The 17,314-nt window shown below is 49.5% G+C and overlaps 1 protein-coding gene across 38 annotated transcripts in view; it reads left to right on the top strand.

Moving 5' to 3' along the window:
• The window catches only part of TACC2 (transforming acidic coiled-coil containing protein 2), a 186,526-nt gene that overhangs the window by 146,798 nt on the left and 22,414 nt on the right, over positions 1–17,314 (top strand). For 15 of the 38 annotated variants that reach the window (XM_019752901.3, XM_074338945.2, XM_074338935.2 and 12 more), the window contains 8 exons: positions 479–1,790; positions 3,422–3,457; positions 5,583–5,643; positions 6,827–7,121; positions 13,304–13,365; positions 14,326–14,441; positions 15,581–15,752; positions 17,016–17,156. In XM_019752901.3, the coding sequence (XP_019608460.3) occupies positions 479–1,790; positions 3,422–3,457; positions 5,583–5,643; positions 6,827–7,121; positions 13,304–13,365; positions 14,326–14,441; positions 15,581–15,752; positions 17,016–17,156 (2,195 nt within the window). The remainder of the gene's footprint in view (positions 1–478; positions 1,791–3,421; positions 3,458–5,582; positions 5,644–6,826; positions 7,122–13,303; positions 13,366–14,325; positions 14,442–15,580; positions 15,753–17,015; positions 17,157–17,314) is intronic. The other 23 variants (XM_019752913.3, XM_088791809.1, XM_088791802.1 and 20 more) reach the window with 8 other exon arrangements.

Genomic DNA, 17,314 nt, shown 5'->3' with positions numbered 1-17,314 from the left:
GTTTGTTTGAATGTCTCCTTCTGGGAGGACTTTGCCCAACTACTTTATTTACAAATTGCAACACCTCTACCCTTATTTTTCTCCATAGCACATATCTGATAGTCTGTACATTTTTCTTGTTTCTTGACTGTCTTCTTCCTGAAGAATGTAACTTTTGGAGAGCAAGGATTTTGCTCATTGTTGAACCTCCAGCACTGAGCACCGTGCCTGTTCCTAACTGAGAACTTGGTAAATGTTTTCGCTGCCCGAATGGTCTGAGCTTTCCTTCAACGGCCCTTCTCACTCCCACTCTGTGGATGAGGGAACTGAGGGGAAGCCGGTCCAGGGTCTGAAATGCGTAACGGACGGGTGAGAGCCGGATTTGTGCTCATGCGGTGGGCCGACTTGACCAGTGGCCTCTCTTTGAGGCTGAGAGTCTGGCCTGAGGTGAGAAATGGTCCCAAGGGTCCTTCGTTGACCGATCTGTCTCCATTTCCAGGATGTGGTGCTGAGGCGGCCTCCGTCCCCGATGGCCCGCAGAGCAGCTCCGTGGAAGGCAGCCCTTTCCGTCCTCCCACCCACTCCTTCTCCGCCGTCTTCGACGAAGACAAGCCGATAGCCAGCAGCGGGACTTACAACCTGGACTTCGACAACATCGAGCTGGTCGACAGCGTCCAGACCTCGGAGCCGCGCTCCTCGGACTCCAAGAATCAGGAATGCAAAGTGAACGCGCGGAGGAAGTCCACGGACTCTGTCCCCGCCTCCAGGTCCACGCTGTCCCGCTCTCTCAGCCTGCAGGCTGGTGACTTTGATGGTGCTTCTTGCTCAGGCAACACTGAGGCCGCGGCCCCGGCCCCAGACGCATGTAGCACGGGTTGCAGCAGTGCTTCCAATACGCTTAAGAGAACTAAAAAACCGAGGCCACCTTCCTTAAAAAAGAAACAGACTGTTAAGAAGCCGTCTGAAACGCCCCCAGTGCAAGAGACGCAACAAGAGCCAGTGGAGGAGAGTCCGGTCCCCAGTGAGGAGCAGCAAGCATCTGAGACTAACGTGGAATCAGCCCAGCCGGAAGGTTCTGGAACAGCCTTGTCGGAGGAGCCACCCCTGGAACCTGCTGCTGTGCCCAGGGCTTCCTGCCCTCTGGACTCAGAGGGTGCAGACGGGGCTGTCCCCCCAGCTTCTGGAGGTGGCAGAGTACAGAACTCACCCCCCGTGGGAAGGGAAGCATTGCCTCTTGCCACGGCCCCAGAGTCAGTGGAGGTGACCCCATCAGATAGCGGGGGGCAAGAGGACTCCCCAGCCAAAGGGCTCTCAGTGAGGCTGGAGTTTGACTATTCCGAGGACAAGGGTAGTTGGGACAGTCAGCAGGAAAACCCCCCTCCTACCAAAAAGATAGGCAAAAAGCCGGTTGCCAAAATGCCCCTACGGAGGCCAAAGATGAAAAAAACACCTGAAAAACTGGACAACACCCCTGCCTCACCTACCAGATCCCCTGCTGAGCCCAATGACATCCCTGTTGCTAAAGGTACCTACACCTTTGATATTGACAAGTGGGATGACCCCAATTTTAACCCTTTTTCTTCCACCTCAAAAATGCAGGAGTCTCCCAAACTGCCCCAACAATCATACAGCTTTGACCCAGATGCCTGTGATGAGTCCATTGACCCCTTTAAGACGTCCTCTAAGACCCCCAGCTCACCTTCTAAATCCCCAGCCTCCTTTGAGATCCCAGCCAGTGCCATGGAAGCCAACGGAGTGGACGGGGACGGGCTAAACAAGCCCGCCAAGAAGAAGAAGACGCCACTGAAGACGTAAGTTCAAGGGAGTAGGCGGGGCTGTGCAGTGGCGTGGTCTGTGGTCCCCTCCCTGCCTGGATGAACTTGGGCTGCCCTCTTCCCTCCCACATTTGCTGTAATGGCCCCATGTTTGTGGCAGGACAGCCGTTTTCCTGCCTCTCTGTGCCCATAGTGCTGGAATTTCCCCATCCACGTATCCCTTTGGGTCCAGAGTCCTTGATCTTTTGCCTTAATAAGTCAGGGGCCTAAAGCTTTACTTTTAGTTGAAGACCTGGCATTCAACTCCAGGGGAGCGTGGAAGATCCTATAGAAAGGAAACAGCCTGGTAGAGAGCTGGTCAGCCTCTCTGTTGGTGACTTACCGTTTTCCATTTAGCATGTGAATCGCTTTTTGTGGTGGCCTAGAAGCTAGGAGATAGGCCCTGTAACATACTGTTAAAATGTATAGTGTTCATTTCTGCCTGTTAATGAGATTAGTCCAGGAGGCAAACACAGGCTCCAGGAGGCCTGCTCCCTTCCCTGTACCCCAACTGGCCTGTAAGAAACACCCCTGTTTGTCTCCATCCCTCTCTATAGCCGTCTTTGGCACACAAGCCTCCAAAGGCCCTATAGATCCAGAAGAGCTCACTGGGACCCAAAAGCGACAAGCCCCGCAGTCCCCAAGAGGCCATCAGGAATCGGGTCTATTGTCCACAAACCCTTGCCGAGTAGATGACCTTGAATGAATGCTACATGTCCATGCCTCCAGAATTCATTCTGAGACCCAGGCCTGACTTGTATGGCTGCAGGTCCATTCTCAGGACTTAGGTCCAAGTGTGGTGTGGCTTGGTACTTGGAGCCTTTCTCCTTGTTGTCATGTGAAGTATCGTCGATAATTTAACAAGGCTGTGGAGACCAGTCTTCCGGCGGCAACTCAGCAGAACAGACCACAGCCGATGACCCCTGATCTAATTGAGTCTGTCTGGCACTAGTGGAATCAATCAGGGTGGCCTGTTTATCTCCCATTCTGGGTTCTCTCTTGAGCGTCTAACATTTGCGAAGAACCCGGGGCTTCCTGAGAAAAGATTCCCTAAGCCGGCTTTGGCCTTAGATCACCCTGCTGCTGCCTGGTGGTGGCCAGGAGGCAGTCCTGGGCAAAAATGTGGACTTTCCTTAGATCAGTTACCCAACCAGGCTTTTCCTAGAGAGTCTATAGAATCTGTGTTGGAAACTTTATTTTAAGGCTCCAACAAGAGAAGTCTGAAATGCTCAGACTGCAAAGCCGTGTTCTCTCATCTTTGGAATGAGAGCCAACCTGTGGCCACCACCTCCCCCCCCCCCCCCCCCCAGCTTGGCTGTATTCTGTTCTATCATCAGAGCTAACAGGTCCATTTTGAAACCTCACCTCTAGTATAGATGGCTTGGAATCCTACACTGGTGACAAAGCTCTTTGGGCACAAATGCTTTACGGGATAATCGGAACCAAGAGAGGAAGGTTTTCTTCCCCATCCCCTCTCCAGAAAGCTGGGATATTTCCCACACTCCCAAGCAGAACCTACAGTGAATGGCTGTTGGATCCTAACTCGTTAATAACCAGTTGTCTGCAGATTTATCTTTTTTGTCAGTTCCTTCTGTCTGTCTCTCTTTTTCTTTGTCTTCTTGTCTTAGGATGGTTGAAGATGTGATGTCTGTATGTTCTCTGTTGTAAGTAAATTTAATGGAATCTGCCTCTTATGCTAAATGTGCTTTTTCCCCCTGCTTTTTGTTTTTGCTTCCAAGCCCTTTTTCTTTCCTCTCCATGGCTGCTTCTTACATATTTCTGTGGCGGGCCTGGGAGTGATGGGGCATGGGGCTCCCCAGTAGCAGAGGTTATTTTTCTGTTTCATAGTGATTAGTGTAAGTGAAACTGCTTGGCTGTGAAAATGTGATTATCCAACATCTGCCTGCTTGTCAGGAATGGAACATTTTTTTCCCCCTTGCATATTGGATGTCTTCATCTGAAACCCATACATTTTTTTTTTTAACTCTCATTCCATTCTTTCATTTAAAATTGGACGAGTGGGCGATTGCTTTCAAAGTACTGCAAGTACTGTGGCTTCACGTGAAAATAAGCCTCCAGTCTGACCACAGGCAGTGATTGCTCTCACTTGTTCTTTCTAACATGTGAAGCAGAAGTGTTGGGGCCGTTCTGCCCTGAGACCTGCAGGAGCCCCCTGGAATGCGGGGTTGGCTCAGAGTGAAGCCATCACCAGGCGGCTCAGGGCCTGCGTCCTTGGTCACCCAGGACCAGGCTGTGTAGCCGCACGCCATCTGTGGGTCACCCTGCTGGATGTAGGTGGAAACAGTAGACCACCTCTGTACCTCCCTTGCTTGGCTTCCCTGGCGAGGGGGGCTCTTTGGGGCAGCTCCCAGGGGCCCAAGGACAGCACTGTCAGTGCCTCCCCGTTCTTACAAGGGAAGCTGGTCCCAGGCATCCAGCAGCTCCAGGAGAGGGTTGAGTCTCTCAGGCTCTCTTCTGCCCAAGGGATTTCTTTAGTATTTTAGACTCATTTAGCAACTTTAAAATATATACTGTTCATATATTTATATGCATGAATAAATATGTGCTTCAAGCTGTGATAGTACTGTTCATATGGCAAATGCCATAAATGCTGTAAATAACCACTTATAGTATTTTTTTCATGACTGAATGCCATTGTTGCAGCATTTTATTTGAGAGAACACAAGGAAGGGACTTGAGTGCCTAATGGCCCTGTCCGTCCAGTTAATGTGTAGAGCAAGGCAAGGGGGTGAGATCTAAGGTAAGGGACTCCCCCTTATTTTGCTGGGGGCAGGACCATACCACGCAAGAGCCGGAGACCAGGAGGCAGGGCCAATATGTAGGTGGAGCAGCCTCCATTATGACAGTGGAAGTGATCCCTGACCTCCCAATGGACTAAGGGAACCATCTGCACTGAAAGTCCCTTCCTTCTGACCCCTTCGGGAGTCGGATCTGATGTGTCCTTGGTCCTCACGTCCTCACCGCCCCCGATTACTTATATGAAGGGGAAAGAAAGGGAGAAAAGAGACATGAATCTCGTCTGTTAGCCATGGTTAGGAAAAGACTTAAACAAATCGTCTTATCCCTGAAAAGAGTTCTGGAGATTGAGTGACAGTGTGAATGTACTTAACACGACTGAACTGTACACTGAAAAATGTTTAAGATGGTAAATGTTGTGTTGTGTGTATTCTTTACCAAAATTAAAATTTAAAAAAATCATCTCACCTGAGCTCAGAGGTATAGGAATCCATGAAGCTCAGAGTACCTGGGAAGAGGAAGGACCCTTCCAATTCTCTCTGAAGACCCAGAACATTCCTTCCTGTGTTTGCATGGCTCCGAGAGTCGTGTGTTACGCGGTGTGTCAGCTTGCCTGTCTGTAAATTGAATCCTGTTCATTGATAATCATGAACCCCTCCCTCCACCTTGGTCAGGCATTCCTGGATGAATCAGTACATGAATCTGCTCATCCAAAATTTGCTTCTTAACATAAGTAAAAGAAGAACAGCTGGTTAAATTTAGCTTCGTTTTTCTGGGTCAGCTCTCCCAAATGCCATCTCTTTAAGGATTTCCAGCTTGATGAGTCTTTCCCTTGGGGGCAACAATAATATCTGTGAAAGAGTCAGAATGAACTGTCGGCGTGGACGTGTTCCGGTTGGTGTTGGAGGGGTGTAGACGGGCGGGTGGTCTGGGCAGATACTCAGCAGAGGCGATGGCTTCGGTCTGCTCTGTACGCTCTGCAGTGTTCTGTACCTCTGTTTGTTGTGTTTACATTTTCCATTTTGTTTCCAGTGACACATTTAGGGTGAAAAAGTCGCCAAAACGGTCTCCTCTCTCTGATCCACCTTCTCAGGTATACTGTTCCCTTGATATTTATGATTTTATTGCTCACCTGGGAGTGAGGGTGACGTTGGGGTTTTACTCCCCACTAGCCAACAGAGCTTTCCTTCGTGCTCATCGTGGGCATGTGCCAGCACCCTCTTCTCGCCTCCTACGTGGAGGGTCCCTCCGTGTTTGCAAGACACTGTTTTGATTCTGTCACTTTGGGGGGAGATCAGCGTGTGTCCCAAGAGTAGGACGATGTTCAGGGAAAGTGTCAGTGGGACATTTCTAGAGGAATCTATAGCACTTGTGCCAGTCCATTCTAAGCAGTTAATTTGCTAAGAATGTATATGAATATCAAGTTGAGGAAATATGTTGAGATAAATGAATATTTGGTGGGGAGAAAAAAATGAGTATGTGTCAAGAGGACTGGATTATATAACGCAGATCAGAGTGGGGGGACGGAGGAGATCTGTCCCCTGAAGAAGTGGGGCTTGGACTCTTCATATGAGTCCCTGACTCCCTCCTACTAGTTCCTTTACCAAATATAAAGCATGTCTTCTACCCTGTTTACAGACCAAGGAAGAGTGTCCTCCGGCATGAATGCCAGGCCATTTAGGGTCATAAAACAAACAACCACCCTCTTCCCCACCTGAGCCAGTGAAGCCGCAGCCCTGGCTAGGGCGGGGCCTGCAGAGAGAGACACTGGCCCCAGGAGAGGGGTCTTGGGTCCCAGTGCCAGCTCTGCTCTGGCATTTCTGGGTTCCCACCTTCAGCTGCATGCCCTCTGTGGAGATGGAGATGAAACCCCCTTTCTCTATATCCACCTGGCGTGAGGATTGTCAGATGATATGGAAAGTATTGATGTGTAGGGCCCGAGGCACTGGGCATAACACAGTATTTGCCATAATAAAGGTGCCGGTACCAATGTTTCCCTGTTTCTCCAATAGAATGAACAGGAGCGTCTCGAATAACCGAGACACAAAATCCTAAATTTTTAAACCCACGCTTACCCCCCTGAAACAAGCCATCCGAAAAGGAAATTCACAGCAGAAAGAATCTTTCCTTGGGACCATTTTGAGCAGAGTGCGAGGATATGCAAGGGGTTTGGACAGGGACCTGTCCTGGTTTGTGGGGCCCCAGGCTGGTGGGTGGGCGCAGTTTCGGATGCAGAGACTAGATGGGAGGAGAGACGGATCCCCTTTTCCTCGCAGGACCCCACTCCAGCGGCAACCCCAGAAACGCCGCCAGTGATCTCTGCCGTGGTCCACGCGACCGATGAGGAGAAGCTGGCGGTCACCGGCCAGAAGTGGACATGCGTGACCGTCGACCTGGAGCCCGACAAGCAGGACTACCCGCAGCCCTCGGACCTGTCCACCTTTGTCAACGAGACCAAGTTCAGTTCACCCACGGAGGGTAAGCAACCTGGTGGCCAGCCAGACCCCCACCCTGCCTCGGAGACTTCTACCCCTAGGGAGCAAAAGACCAAGAAAGACACACCTAAGCCAGGTAACCGGGCCATCGGCTGCAGTCTCCCAGGGTCCTCCAAGCTAAGGCTGCATTTGAAACTAGCCTGAGGCTGCCGCCAGCTGCACCCTGACCCTAACACACCTGCTACGAGCCAGCACGGCGGCCTCTAATTCCCGATCCTGAGCTCGAGTTTTGCTCATTCTTGGCTGTATGGCTTATGTCCCTTGGTAATTTTGAAACACACAGCTCCAAGGAGCATCATTCAAGGCCAACGCTCAGTGTAGGTCCAGCTACTCAGGGGGCCTCTTGGTGCCACCACAGTACATCGGCTCCATAGGACGCTCTACCGTGTGGCCACACCTACTCAAGCCCCAAGCCAGAGGTTCACTCAGGCTTGCTAACAAGAGGACTGCGTCCTTCTGAATAGCCCCCAGGCACATGGCTTAGCTCATTAATATCTTTCTCTTACATGTATTCATTTTTAACTTTCTGCCAGATTCTTTGGCTTGAAAAATTTCTATATCTTAAGTCAGTGGAGCATGACTAGGTAAATCGAGATTTAAAAAAAAATGATTCTACGAACTGATTTTTCTGTATATTGGCTTCCACACTTCCTTTCTTGTTAGGAGAGCAGATGGGGGAGTAACTAGAACCTTTCCTCCGAGGGGTTAATCATCTCCCCGATTTGATGGTACCCTGTGTTCCCGGTCCTCCGCCCACCACTGTGCGAGGCCTTTGAGCCCAGTATTGGACGATTGTTCCAGCCCTCTGAACCATCCTGATGGTTCCGTTTCCCTTTCCAAGATGTTGATTTCTAAACATCTGAAAAAAACTGAGTAGAACTCAATATGAGGACGATCAAACATGAAAACCTTATCTCTCCTTCTTTGCTGCTAACTAGGAACCACGATCTGTTAACCGACCTTCTGCCCCCATCTGGGCGGGTGGAGCTGTAGCTGAGGTGCTGGTAGTTTTCAATTGTAACTCGGATGCGTCCTCTGGGGGCTCTTCCGTGATCAGGCCTCTCAGTGGGTATGCTCTGTACCCATGAGGTCTCTGAATGGTACCAGTGAGATCCAGTTCATGTATTCTGGGATTTGGGTTGCTTATCTACTTCCTACAATTTGAAGATGAAAAGACGATCTAAATTAGTCGTCCTGGGACTTTTTGGCATTGTATTTTTCAGCAGACTGGAACCTTTTGGTTGGCTGTCTGGTTGACTGTCTGGCTTGGGGTTTGGGAGACCGCTTCACTGCAACCTGACCCCAAAGACCGGGGGCCTGGCCTCAGCCTCTCTTCAGTCCTGGCTTTCCTCTGCACACACACCTGAGCCCTGAGCCCCACCACTTTTCTCCAGGGACGCTCCCGCTCAGCTGCCTCTGCTGCTGGCCCCAGGCTAGAGTGTCCCCCTCCCCTGTCTCCCACGCTTATCCTGCCCCCTCCCAGTCTTTCCCTGGACATCTCCTTTGCTCTGCCTGCCCTTAATGCTTAGTCTGGGCTGCTCTGAGGTCACTTAACACAGTCATGGAGATGCACGCGGGTCTCTTGCTCCCCTCCTAGATTGTATGTTTCCTGAAAACAAGAACTCCGTCTGGTCTGTCTTTGTGTCCACAGCTTCCTGAACATAATAGGGGCTAAAGACAGATTTGTGAGAGAAAGGTAAACAGCTTAGTGTCAACACAGTCGATTTGATCTTTACAATAAGCATCGCCTGTGTGAGGGAAACTGTGTGTGGTCGGGGTGACACCGCCGCAGCAGGAGTGCTTGAGCACTGGCGGTGGACAAGGCCATTTTGATAGTACCAGTGGTTTCCTGCTGGTTCACATCTCTTCAAGCTTGACGAGAAACTTCTAAATGTCAGAGAACCCTTTAGAAACCAACCTGGGCTTGGCATTTAAGATAAGAATCAAAAGGTGTATGATTTAGGGGTATATGTGTATTTGATTGTATCATCAGGACCAAATATGTGCTTTTTTTTTTCATAGAAAATATAGAGATTTTAATAGTGCCTTTTAAGTCACTAGGTGCCTCATTCAGTGGTAATATCTATTTCTTCATCTTTAACATTAAATTGAAACAGAAAGTCAACTAGCTCAGTGACATATTTGATAATTGTTTGTTTTCTGCAAAAATTCGATAGGTAATCCTGTAAGCTTGGAACAAAACCCTATTAAACCTGCCTGCTTAGAAAACAATTGTGAAGATTTGGGAGGTCCTGACCATAATTACAGTAGCTGGCGGGAAATTGGAAATTCATCTTCTGTGTGAATACAGAGCGGTTGCCATTTCAGGAGGTGCTGACCTTGCATTTACCTCTCTCATTTGCTCTGGTTCCCTCCAGCAACTGAATATAGAAACTGGATGCAGGGCCCTCTTATCAGATCATCCTTCCCGTTAACTGAATGAGGTCAAGTCCAGTGTCAGCAGACACACACCTGAAGCTGCTGATGTGATCACCAGGAAGAATCTGGCCAGGGCCACAGCTGTGATTGAGACTCTTACACAGAAGTCGCAAATCACAGGATCATAAAATGATGGGTTGGAAATACCGGTTACCATTGGAACACACAAGCACTACAGGAGGAATTCTCTAAGTCACACTGATAAGGCAGGAGCTGTCATCGGTGGAGCTCTTTCTGAGCCCCGCCGAGTGTTTTGCATACATGATTTAATGTCGCCCTGCCAGTTCTGCAGAGTGGATGTCTGCAGTTCCCCAAGTAAGAGCGAGGAAGTGCAGGCTTTGAGCTGGTAAGACTTGCTGAGTGTCACCACGCTGATGCGAGGAGACCCAGGTCTGCCTGACTCTATGAGCCCTGCTGTGACCTGCGGGTGTCCTTTCATCATCGGGAGAGGAGGGTGTTGAACTGATCGGTGCATCCCTTCCTAGGTCCACAAGAGCTTCAGGTTGTCTTAATATTTTGAAAAACCTGAGTGGGACTAGTTTAGCAAGGTGCTCAGCTAATTAAAATTGCATGTTTGGGTTGTAATTACATCAACTTACTGTGGTGACACTGATCATCTCCTGCTGATTAAAACCTCAGATAGGCAATTATAAATGTTTTTCTTTGAGTGCATGCTTAGTAAATGCCCTTTTCTGGCACAATCTTTTGAAACGTGCTGTGGGAGAAAACCTAGTCCAGGTGGTCTGTAGGGATGAAAAGCTGAGGAACCGCTGGGCGACACGGCTTCTGAGACCTCTCCTTGTTCTAGTTCAAGAGACCCTGAGAGCAGTTGTTTCAGGTTCATAAATCGGGGTGTCCTTTGATGGTCACCCAGTTCCCTCTCCTCCTTAACACACAGCTACGTCAGTCCCTCCTTCCCGCCTCCAACAGAGGTGGGCACCGTTGCCATCACAGTGCAGACATTTAGAAGAGTGACAGCGTGTTTTTAGAAGAGTTGAAAGCCTTGTCTTTGTCCCCTTCCAAAGGCCTCTTCTCCCCTAATCACTTACGTTGAAATTTCCAGAAACATTAGCAATGAGCCATAACACGCCTGGTCCCAACGTGTTACGTTTATATAACTTATCACGGGGCTTTTATCTTACAGCATTTCATTTTATCCTGCAAAACGTAGGCACTCTGAGCTCCACTGTATAGACAAGCCAACAGGAGTCAGAAGTCAGGGAGCTGGCGCCCTGATCCTGAGATTGATGGTCTGGACTCATGACTTCCTTCCGGAAGAGCTCTGCCCAGCGCTCTTTCTAGCCCCCCAGCAAAGCTCTAGCAGTTAGAGTCAGATGAAAACAGCAGTCAAGCCCTCTCGCTGTGCGTTGCCCCAGTATGAAATAATTACACAGAGCAGCCCTGGGACATGACAGGACCCATTAAGAATAACTCTGGGCTTCTTCGGCTTGAAGCAGCACATGCTTTAGTGAGCAGCCTCTTCTCTTACCGTGTTTCCCTGAAAATAAGGCCCAGCCGGACAATCAGCTTTAATGCATCTTTGGAGCAAAAATTAATATAAGGCCGGGTATTATATTATATTATATTATATTATATTATATTATATTATATTATATTAGACCTGGTCTTATGGTAAAATAAGACCGGGTCTTATATTAATTTTTGCTCTAAAAGATGCATTAAAGCTGATTGTCTGGCTAGGTCTTATTTTTGGGGAAAGACGGTATTACAGACGTAGACATTGCCCTGGGGAGTCAGAGAACGCCTCCCCCACACACACACACACTATTGTTCTGTCATATGCTGCCACTGAAGTGAAGTATGGGGGACACTGGGCAGTGAGACGGGAAGCCCTCTTGGCAGGTAGGAAAGAAGGCAGAGAAGTGAGCGTGGGGACCTGAAACTCACCCAGATCAGCTGCCAGGAAAAGAGCTAAGATTCTGGGTGGGATGCTTCGTTGTGACGAGCTGGTAACCAGAACTGGACACGGACCCAGGAAATCTCTGTGGTGGCCCTGAGCTTGTTTGCTGCATCCTGAGTGCTCTGTGCCATTGGTGGGGTGTGCTGGGGCGGCGGAGAGTATCTTAAATAATTTAGGGTTAAACCATACCTTGGCAATAATAATGCTCCCTTGGAGAACGAGGCAGCTGATGTATTATTACCTTCTCAACTTAAACAGCCGTTAATAGGACAACAAAATGATGGAGCTGGGTTGCTACATCCAGAAAGTGATAAATCAGGAAGAGGCCCTCAGAACCACCTTGTCCTTTGCTGTCCCCCACCTACTTCTCAGCTTGAAGGTGAGGAGGAACAGAAGTCTGTTTGAAGGAATGCTCCTGCGTCTTGGGCTGGGGCCGACCCCGGAACAGGTTCACGGTACAGTTACAGATGCTGTGCTGCAGCCCAGCAGCATGTGGTTTGGCTCTGGTCTCTGTTCTTCCCAAGTGATGCACCAGTTGGGGCGTCGGCCGTCAGGACGCGTGAGGTCTTTCTGGCCATTAATCCACAAAACCGTCTTCACGCCCTCGAGCGGGCCAAGCGTCCTAGATGGATGCGTTTGCTGCACCTGGGCGTTTCAGAGACGCCTGAGAACTTGTCCATGTGTTGAAGTTGCTGGAATTTATTTGGCCACAACCACACAGACTTGGCCGGTTTTGAGAAAATCTTCCACGGAATGTCCCATTTTAAAGCTCATATTAACACGTCATTTTTTAAAGTGATAACTTTGACAACGTGTAGAACTAGAGGCACTTCGAACCAGAACTGCTATTTATATTTATTTTTATGTAAAAAAATTTAAGGCCTTAGGGACGGCCCCTGTCTCTCTTGCCAGCTGGTTTTTGAGCAGGTCACATGTCACTTCTTGGTTTCTTTTTAAGGAGAAAAGAGCCATCTGGTAGCTGCAGAACGTGGTTTCTGTGATTAGAGCCTTTTTTGGTCTTGTTCACCACCACATCCACTGCCCAGCCCAGTTTGAAGCACATAGTAGGTGCTCAGAATCCGTTAATTGGGCGGGTAATTCAGTTGAGTGGCAGAGCTGGAAGTGCCCAGGTACGTGAGGCAGGCGGTGGGTTTATAGTCTCCAGTGTGAGCATCTGGAGTTTTCTTTGGAGCCCAAAGTCCCAGTCAGTTTGAAATACCCAGTATTATATTATATTATATTATATTATATTATATTATATTATATTATATTATATTATATTTATTATATTATATTATATTATATTATACCCAGTTGGACTTGATTAGTCTTTGCGTCTGAAAATTTGATTTGAACCAGCCCTGTAGGCACTGGCAGGATTTGGGTCGCAAAGCTTCTCTTATAAGCAACACTGAAGGAATAATATCTATTCTTCCCTTGCTTCAGGGAGTGGCTGGAGCTAAATCCTCAGAGAGGGACAGCTGGGTGTAGTTCCAAAATGTCACCGGGATGTGGGGAGATTACACCTGTCACGCGTGAGGCGATCGCGCGTGAGACGCACAGAGAAAACTAACACCCAAAGCATAGACACTCTTCTGAACTGCAAACTTGCTGTAAAATGCTCAGATCTGTCCCCCAATCAAACCTGTGCTTGGTCATGACATTTAATTCCTTGGGACTCTCTCAGACGCCCAAATGGCAGAAGCCCCTTTCCAGCAAGAGGTTTACCAGTTGTCTGAAGATAGCTGAGTTGAGCTTCCCCTTTCGACTGAATTGGAATCACTAATGAGTGGACATTTTCAAAAAGCTTAGTCTTGTTCCTGGCCCCACCCTGCCCGGCCCAAATCTTTCTATGTTTTTCTGTGGTACTAACACCTCTCCCTCTGTTTCTTTTGCAGAGTTGGATTACAGAAACTCCTATGAAATTGAATATATGGAGAAAATTGGCTCCTCCTTACCTGTGAGTCCTCCTCCCTCCGGCTCGTCAGGGGACTTGCTTTCCCATCCTGCCCTTTGTCATGAAAACACAGCATAGGCCTCCTCCCAGGAGCAAAACATCGGGAACTCAGACCTCACGTCCTGGGCCCTCTGTGCCCACAGCATCCTGGGTGCTCAGTGAGGGGTGAACTGGGCCTGGGGGCAGGGAGGGTCTGAGGTTTGGACTCCATCCACTGCAGATGGCGTTTTCAGGGAGAAAACAATAGAATGCAGTTAGTTTTCCTGCAGAATCACTTCCCTAGACTGAGAAAGAACTAGTCAGAGACTTCTTTTTAAACGTGGTGGGGGAGTGGTTTGGTTGTTTTCAAGGTGAATTATTTTCTGTCTTCAGATGAATTGCTTTATGTCAGTGAAGATTGTCTCTTCATGCAATAAGCCTCCTCCTGCCTTTGCTGGGCAGCTGTCTGCCTGGCTTCATACCTGCTGCCACAGGGCTTTTGGTTCTAAGCATGGCCTGGGAACTGTGCTCATGCCCTCAGAGGCATGGAGGTGCCAGGAGGGCTTGCTGCCACACTGAGGGGCCCACACATGTCACTCTTATTATGCTGGGTCATCGTGCTTGTCTCCTCCTATTTGACTGGGCAACGCCCAGACTGGGCTCTAGCCTGCCCCGCTATTTATCCTCAGTGGCTGGCATGGTTGCCCACCAGAGAAGGCGGCAAACGACTCCCTTAGGATCCTTCCCCCCTCATTCCCAACTGTACACAGGCGCACTTTCTCTCTGCCTCCCACCTTCCCTTCCATCCTACCTTCCTCTCTCCTAGCCAGCACTGGTTTTCTCCTGTCTTCTGGGTGGCTCAAGAGAAGTGAAGGCCTTTCCCTGATGAGTTATTTGTACCTATTGAAAGTGCTCTGGTTGTCATCTCTGTAGCATGTTCAGACCTGCTGTAGCCGAGTTGACATGTGACTTTGATCCCTGCAGCAGGACGATGACGCCCCGAAGAAACAGGCCTTGTACCTTATGTTTGACACTTCTCAGGAGAGCCCGGTCAAGTCTCCCTCTGTCCGGATGTCGGAGTCCCCGACGCCATGTTCAGGGTATGACTTCCACGATGAGAGGGTTACGGGTCTGGCCAGAGGTCCCCAAGCCCCTGAGCACCTTGACACTGCTGTCCTGACGTCATTTCATTTGCATATATGCCGGCAGCTCACGTTTCCTTCTCTAAATGTCCACACAGACATAAATGCAGTGGGCTGGTTACGGGCTGCCATGAGGACTAAGGCAAAATCCTTTAACAGCTGACTGTGTGAGCCCTTCCCATCACCGCAGCACATGCACAAGTTCGTTTTGTAATTTGTCCCGCGGGAGGAAGTGTGCCACGGCACTCAGAGCCTGCATCCCACCCCAGCCTTACTGGTTGGTTATGTGACATGATACAAGTCACTTACCCCCTTGGGCTGCAGTTTCCTTGTGTGTAAATGGAGAGCAATAAAAAACAGACCCCGCAGGGATGCGATGAGGTAAAATGAGGCTGGCAGTCTTGCAGGCATCCTCCAGCTGTGCGACAGGGGTGGGTACCCATCCTCCAAAGTCATTGGGAGGATTATCCTGAGATGTTATAAGAAAAGCACTTGTCACAAGGCCTGGCATCCATGAATGGCCCGTAAATGTTTATTATTAATACGGATGCGAGTATTAGCGTCAGTCAGGTTCTGAGCTGTCTGCTGCTGGATCGGGAAGGGTGGGGCATCACTCTAAGGCGAGGACCTTCCCGACCTCTCCTACCTGTCCTTTGCACTGGGCACGAGTGACAGCTCATGTGTGAAATGCTTTACAGGCTGGCAGCATCTCCTTGATCTTCACAGAGAGGTATATTGTCGCCGTGTTGCAGAGACGGAGACTGAGACACAGTAGCCAATCACTTCCCCTAGGGTATGCAACCAAGCGACAGGCAGTCTGCTCAACTCCTCTTCCAAGCGACGGGCAGTCTGCTCAACTCCTCTTAGCCAGCGCCATCTGTGCTTCTGACCGTCCCTTGTCAGCAGGCCCTGGGCTGGGGCTGACCACCCCCTCCCTCAGTTTGCCCAGTCTATAGGCCCCATGGCCACCCAAGACCTACCCCATTTTTCTCTGGGAATATAGCCCTGGAAGCCCAGGGTCCCTTGGAATGTTGATTGAGTCGGGACATCCTGGCCGATTCCAGTGAGAAGACTAAAGGTACCCTTTACTTCCTCAGGTCAAGTTTTGAAGAGACTGAAGCCCTTGTGAACGCGGGGTCAAAGATTCAGCATCCCATCACACGAGGGCTGGCCCCCAACCAAGAGCCACACTTGCAGGTGCCAGAGAAATCCTCCCAGAAAGAGCTGGAGGCCATGGCTTTGGGCACCGCTTCAGATGCGATTGAAATTGTAAGTGGGGTCGGAGGGGCCCAAGATCAGTGGGGCCGAGGCCTCTGGCCAGCTGGGTCCCATCACTAAGGATGCCAGGCCTTCAGAGCAACATTCACCTGGCATGTTGCATGGGGCCCTACTCCATCCTCCGGACCACAGAAGCCAGCCTAGGAGACCCACCCCCACCGTAATGATGAGAGAAAGGCTCTCTGTGCTCACCAATGTGGTTGAGGAATTCTCACCTAAGTGCTTGATTTGCCTTCGGGTTGTTTATTTTCCACTTTAGCCCCTTAGGGCTGGACAGTTGCTTTGGAGCTGTCATCAGTCTGTACCCTGCTTCTCCATTCGTGAGGGCAGAGAATGACAGAACAGGGGACACTCCTTTTGGGGAATAGTTGGTTTTCCTGGGCCCTGGTGATGGGAAATCGCTCCTGTTTATAGTCCAGGACCTAGTAACACCTCTCCTCTCAGAGCAAGTAGACCTGAGCCGAAGGCCTCACCCACCCACCCCCAACCCCTTGCACATTTAAAATGGACCATCCTTCTAGGTGAATTTTATTTTTATTTCTTTTACCTCCCTCCTAGCAATCCCCAAGGGGGCTTGAGGCTGATGATTTAGTGTCTCTTTATTCCATTTTAACCAACCATTTATCTCATGCATCAAATATTTATTGAGCACCTACTATGTGTCTGGCAGCTGGAGACTGATGAAATAATAGTGAGCAAAAAGAGAGTCTAGACATGACTTGATCTTTCAAATAGATACTATGAAGAACTCATGCATGGTTCGCTTTCTACAAAGTTGGCTTCTGATTTTGAAGCTTTCTGATCTATCAGGAGACACTTTTCCGTTTGAAATCATCTTTCCATTATTTTGAAAATAACCTTTACGAAAGCCTTACTTTCTTAATATGTACACTTGGAGTTATTTTCTCGGTGAGTTTTGTCTGGAAAACCCACTAGCTTGTCTCCCACCCACTGAGATTTTCAAATAAACAGCAAATGGTAACTTCCCTCCCGAGGGTGTAGTGTGGGGGGTGGGGAGGGCACCTAAGGCTGTGCTTTTGGGGAGGGGGTTGGGCCTGCCACTCTCAAGATGCCCACTGCCGGCATGTGGGAACCAGCCCACGGGAAAAGGGCAGTATTGGCTCCTCACGGGTACTCTCTTCAGCCTGAAGGCAGAAATGTCCAGCAAATAGATGCGTGGTCCTTGCTTGGAAACTTTGTTGTCACTTTGCTCTCCTCTATTTTTCCTCTGTGTCCTCCTCTGCCGGCTTTCAGACAGCTCCTGAGGGCTCCTTTGCTTCTGCTGACGCCCTCCTCAGCAGGCTGGCTCATCCAGCCTCTCTCTGTGGTGCGCTTGACTATCTGGAACCCGACTTAGCAGAAAAGAACCCCCCAGTATTTGCTCAGAAACTTCAGGTTTGTAGCCCACGTGTGACCTTTGGGGAGTTTGTCCAAACCTCAGTAGAGCATGAACCTCAGAACCCCAAATGCAACGAGGGAGGATTTAGTGAAGAATTGCTGAGAGTATTCCAAATGAGATAACTTCCCCTCAGAGAGTGATGGATATGGTGTTC

Source organism: Rhinolophus sinicus, chromosome 15, assembly GCF_057876585.1.
Source record: "Rhinolophus sinicus isolate RSI-liver-muscle chromosome 15, RSI-T2T, whole genome shotgun sequence".
Lineage (NCBI taxonomy): Eukaryota > Metazoa > Chordata > Mammalia > Chiroptera > Rhinolophidae > Rhinolophus > Rhinolophus sinicus.
The sequence above is the reverse complement of the archived record's forward strand: the minus strand, read 5'-3'. Positions and strand labels throughout refer to the sequence as shown.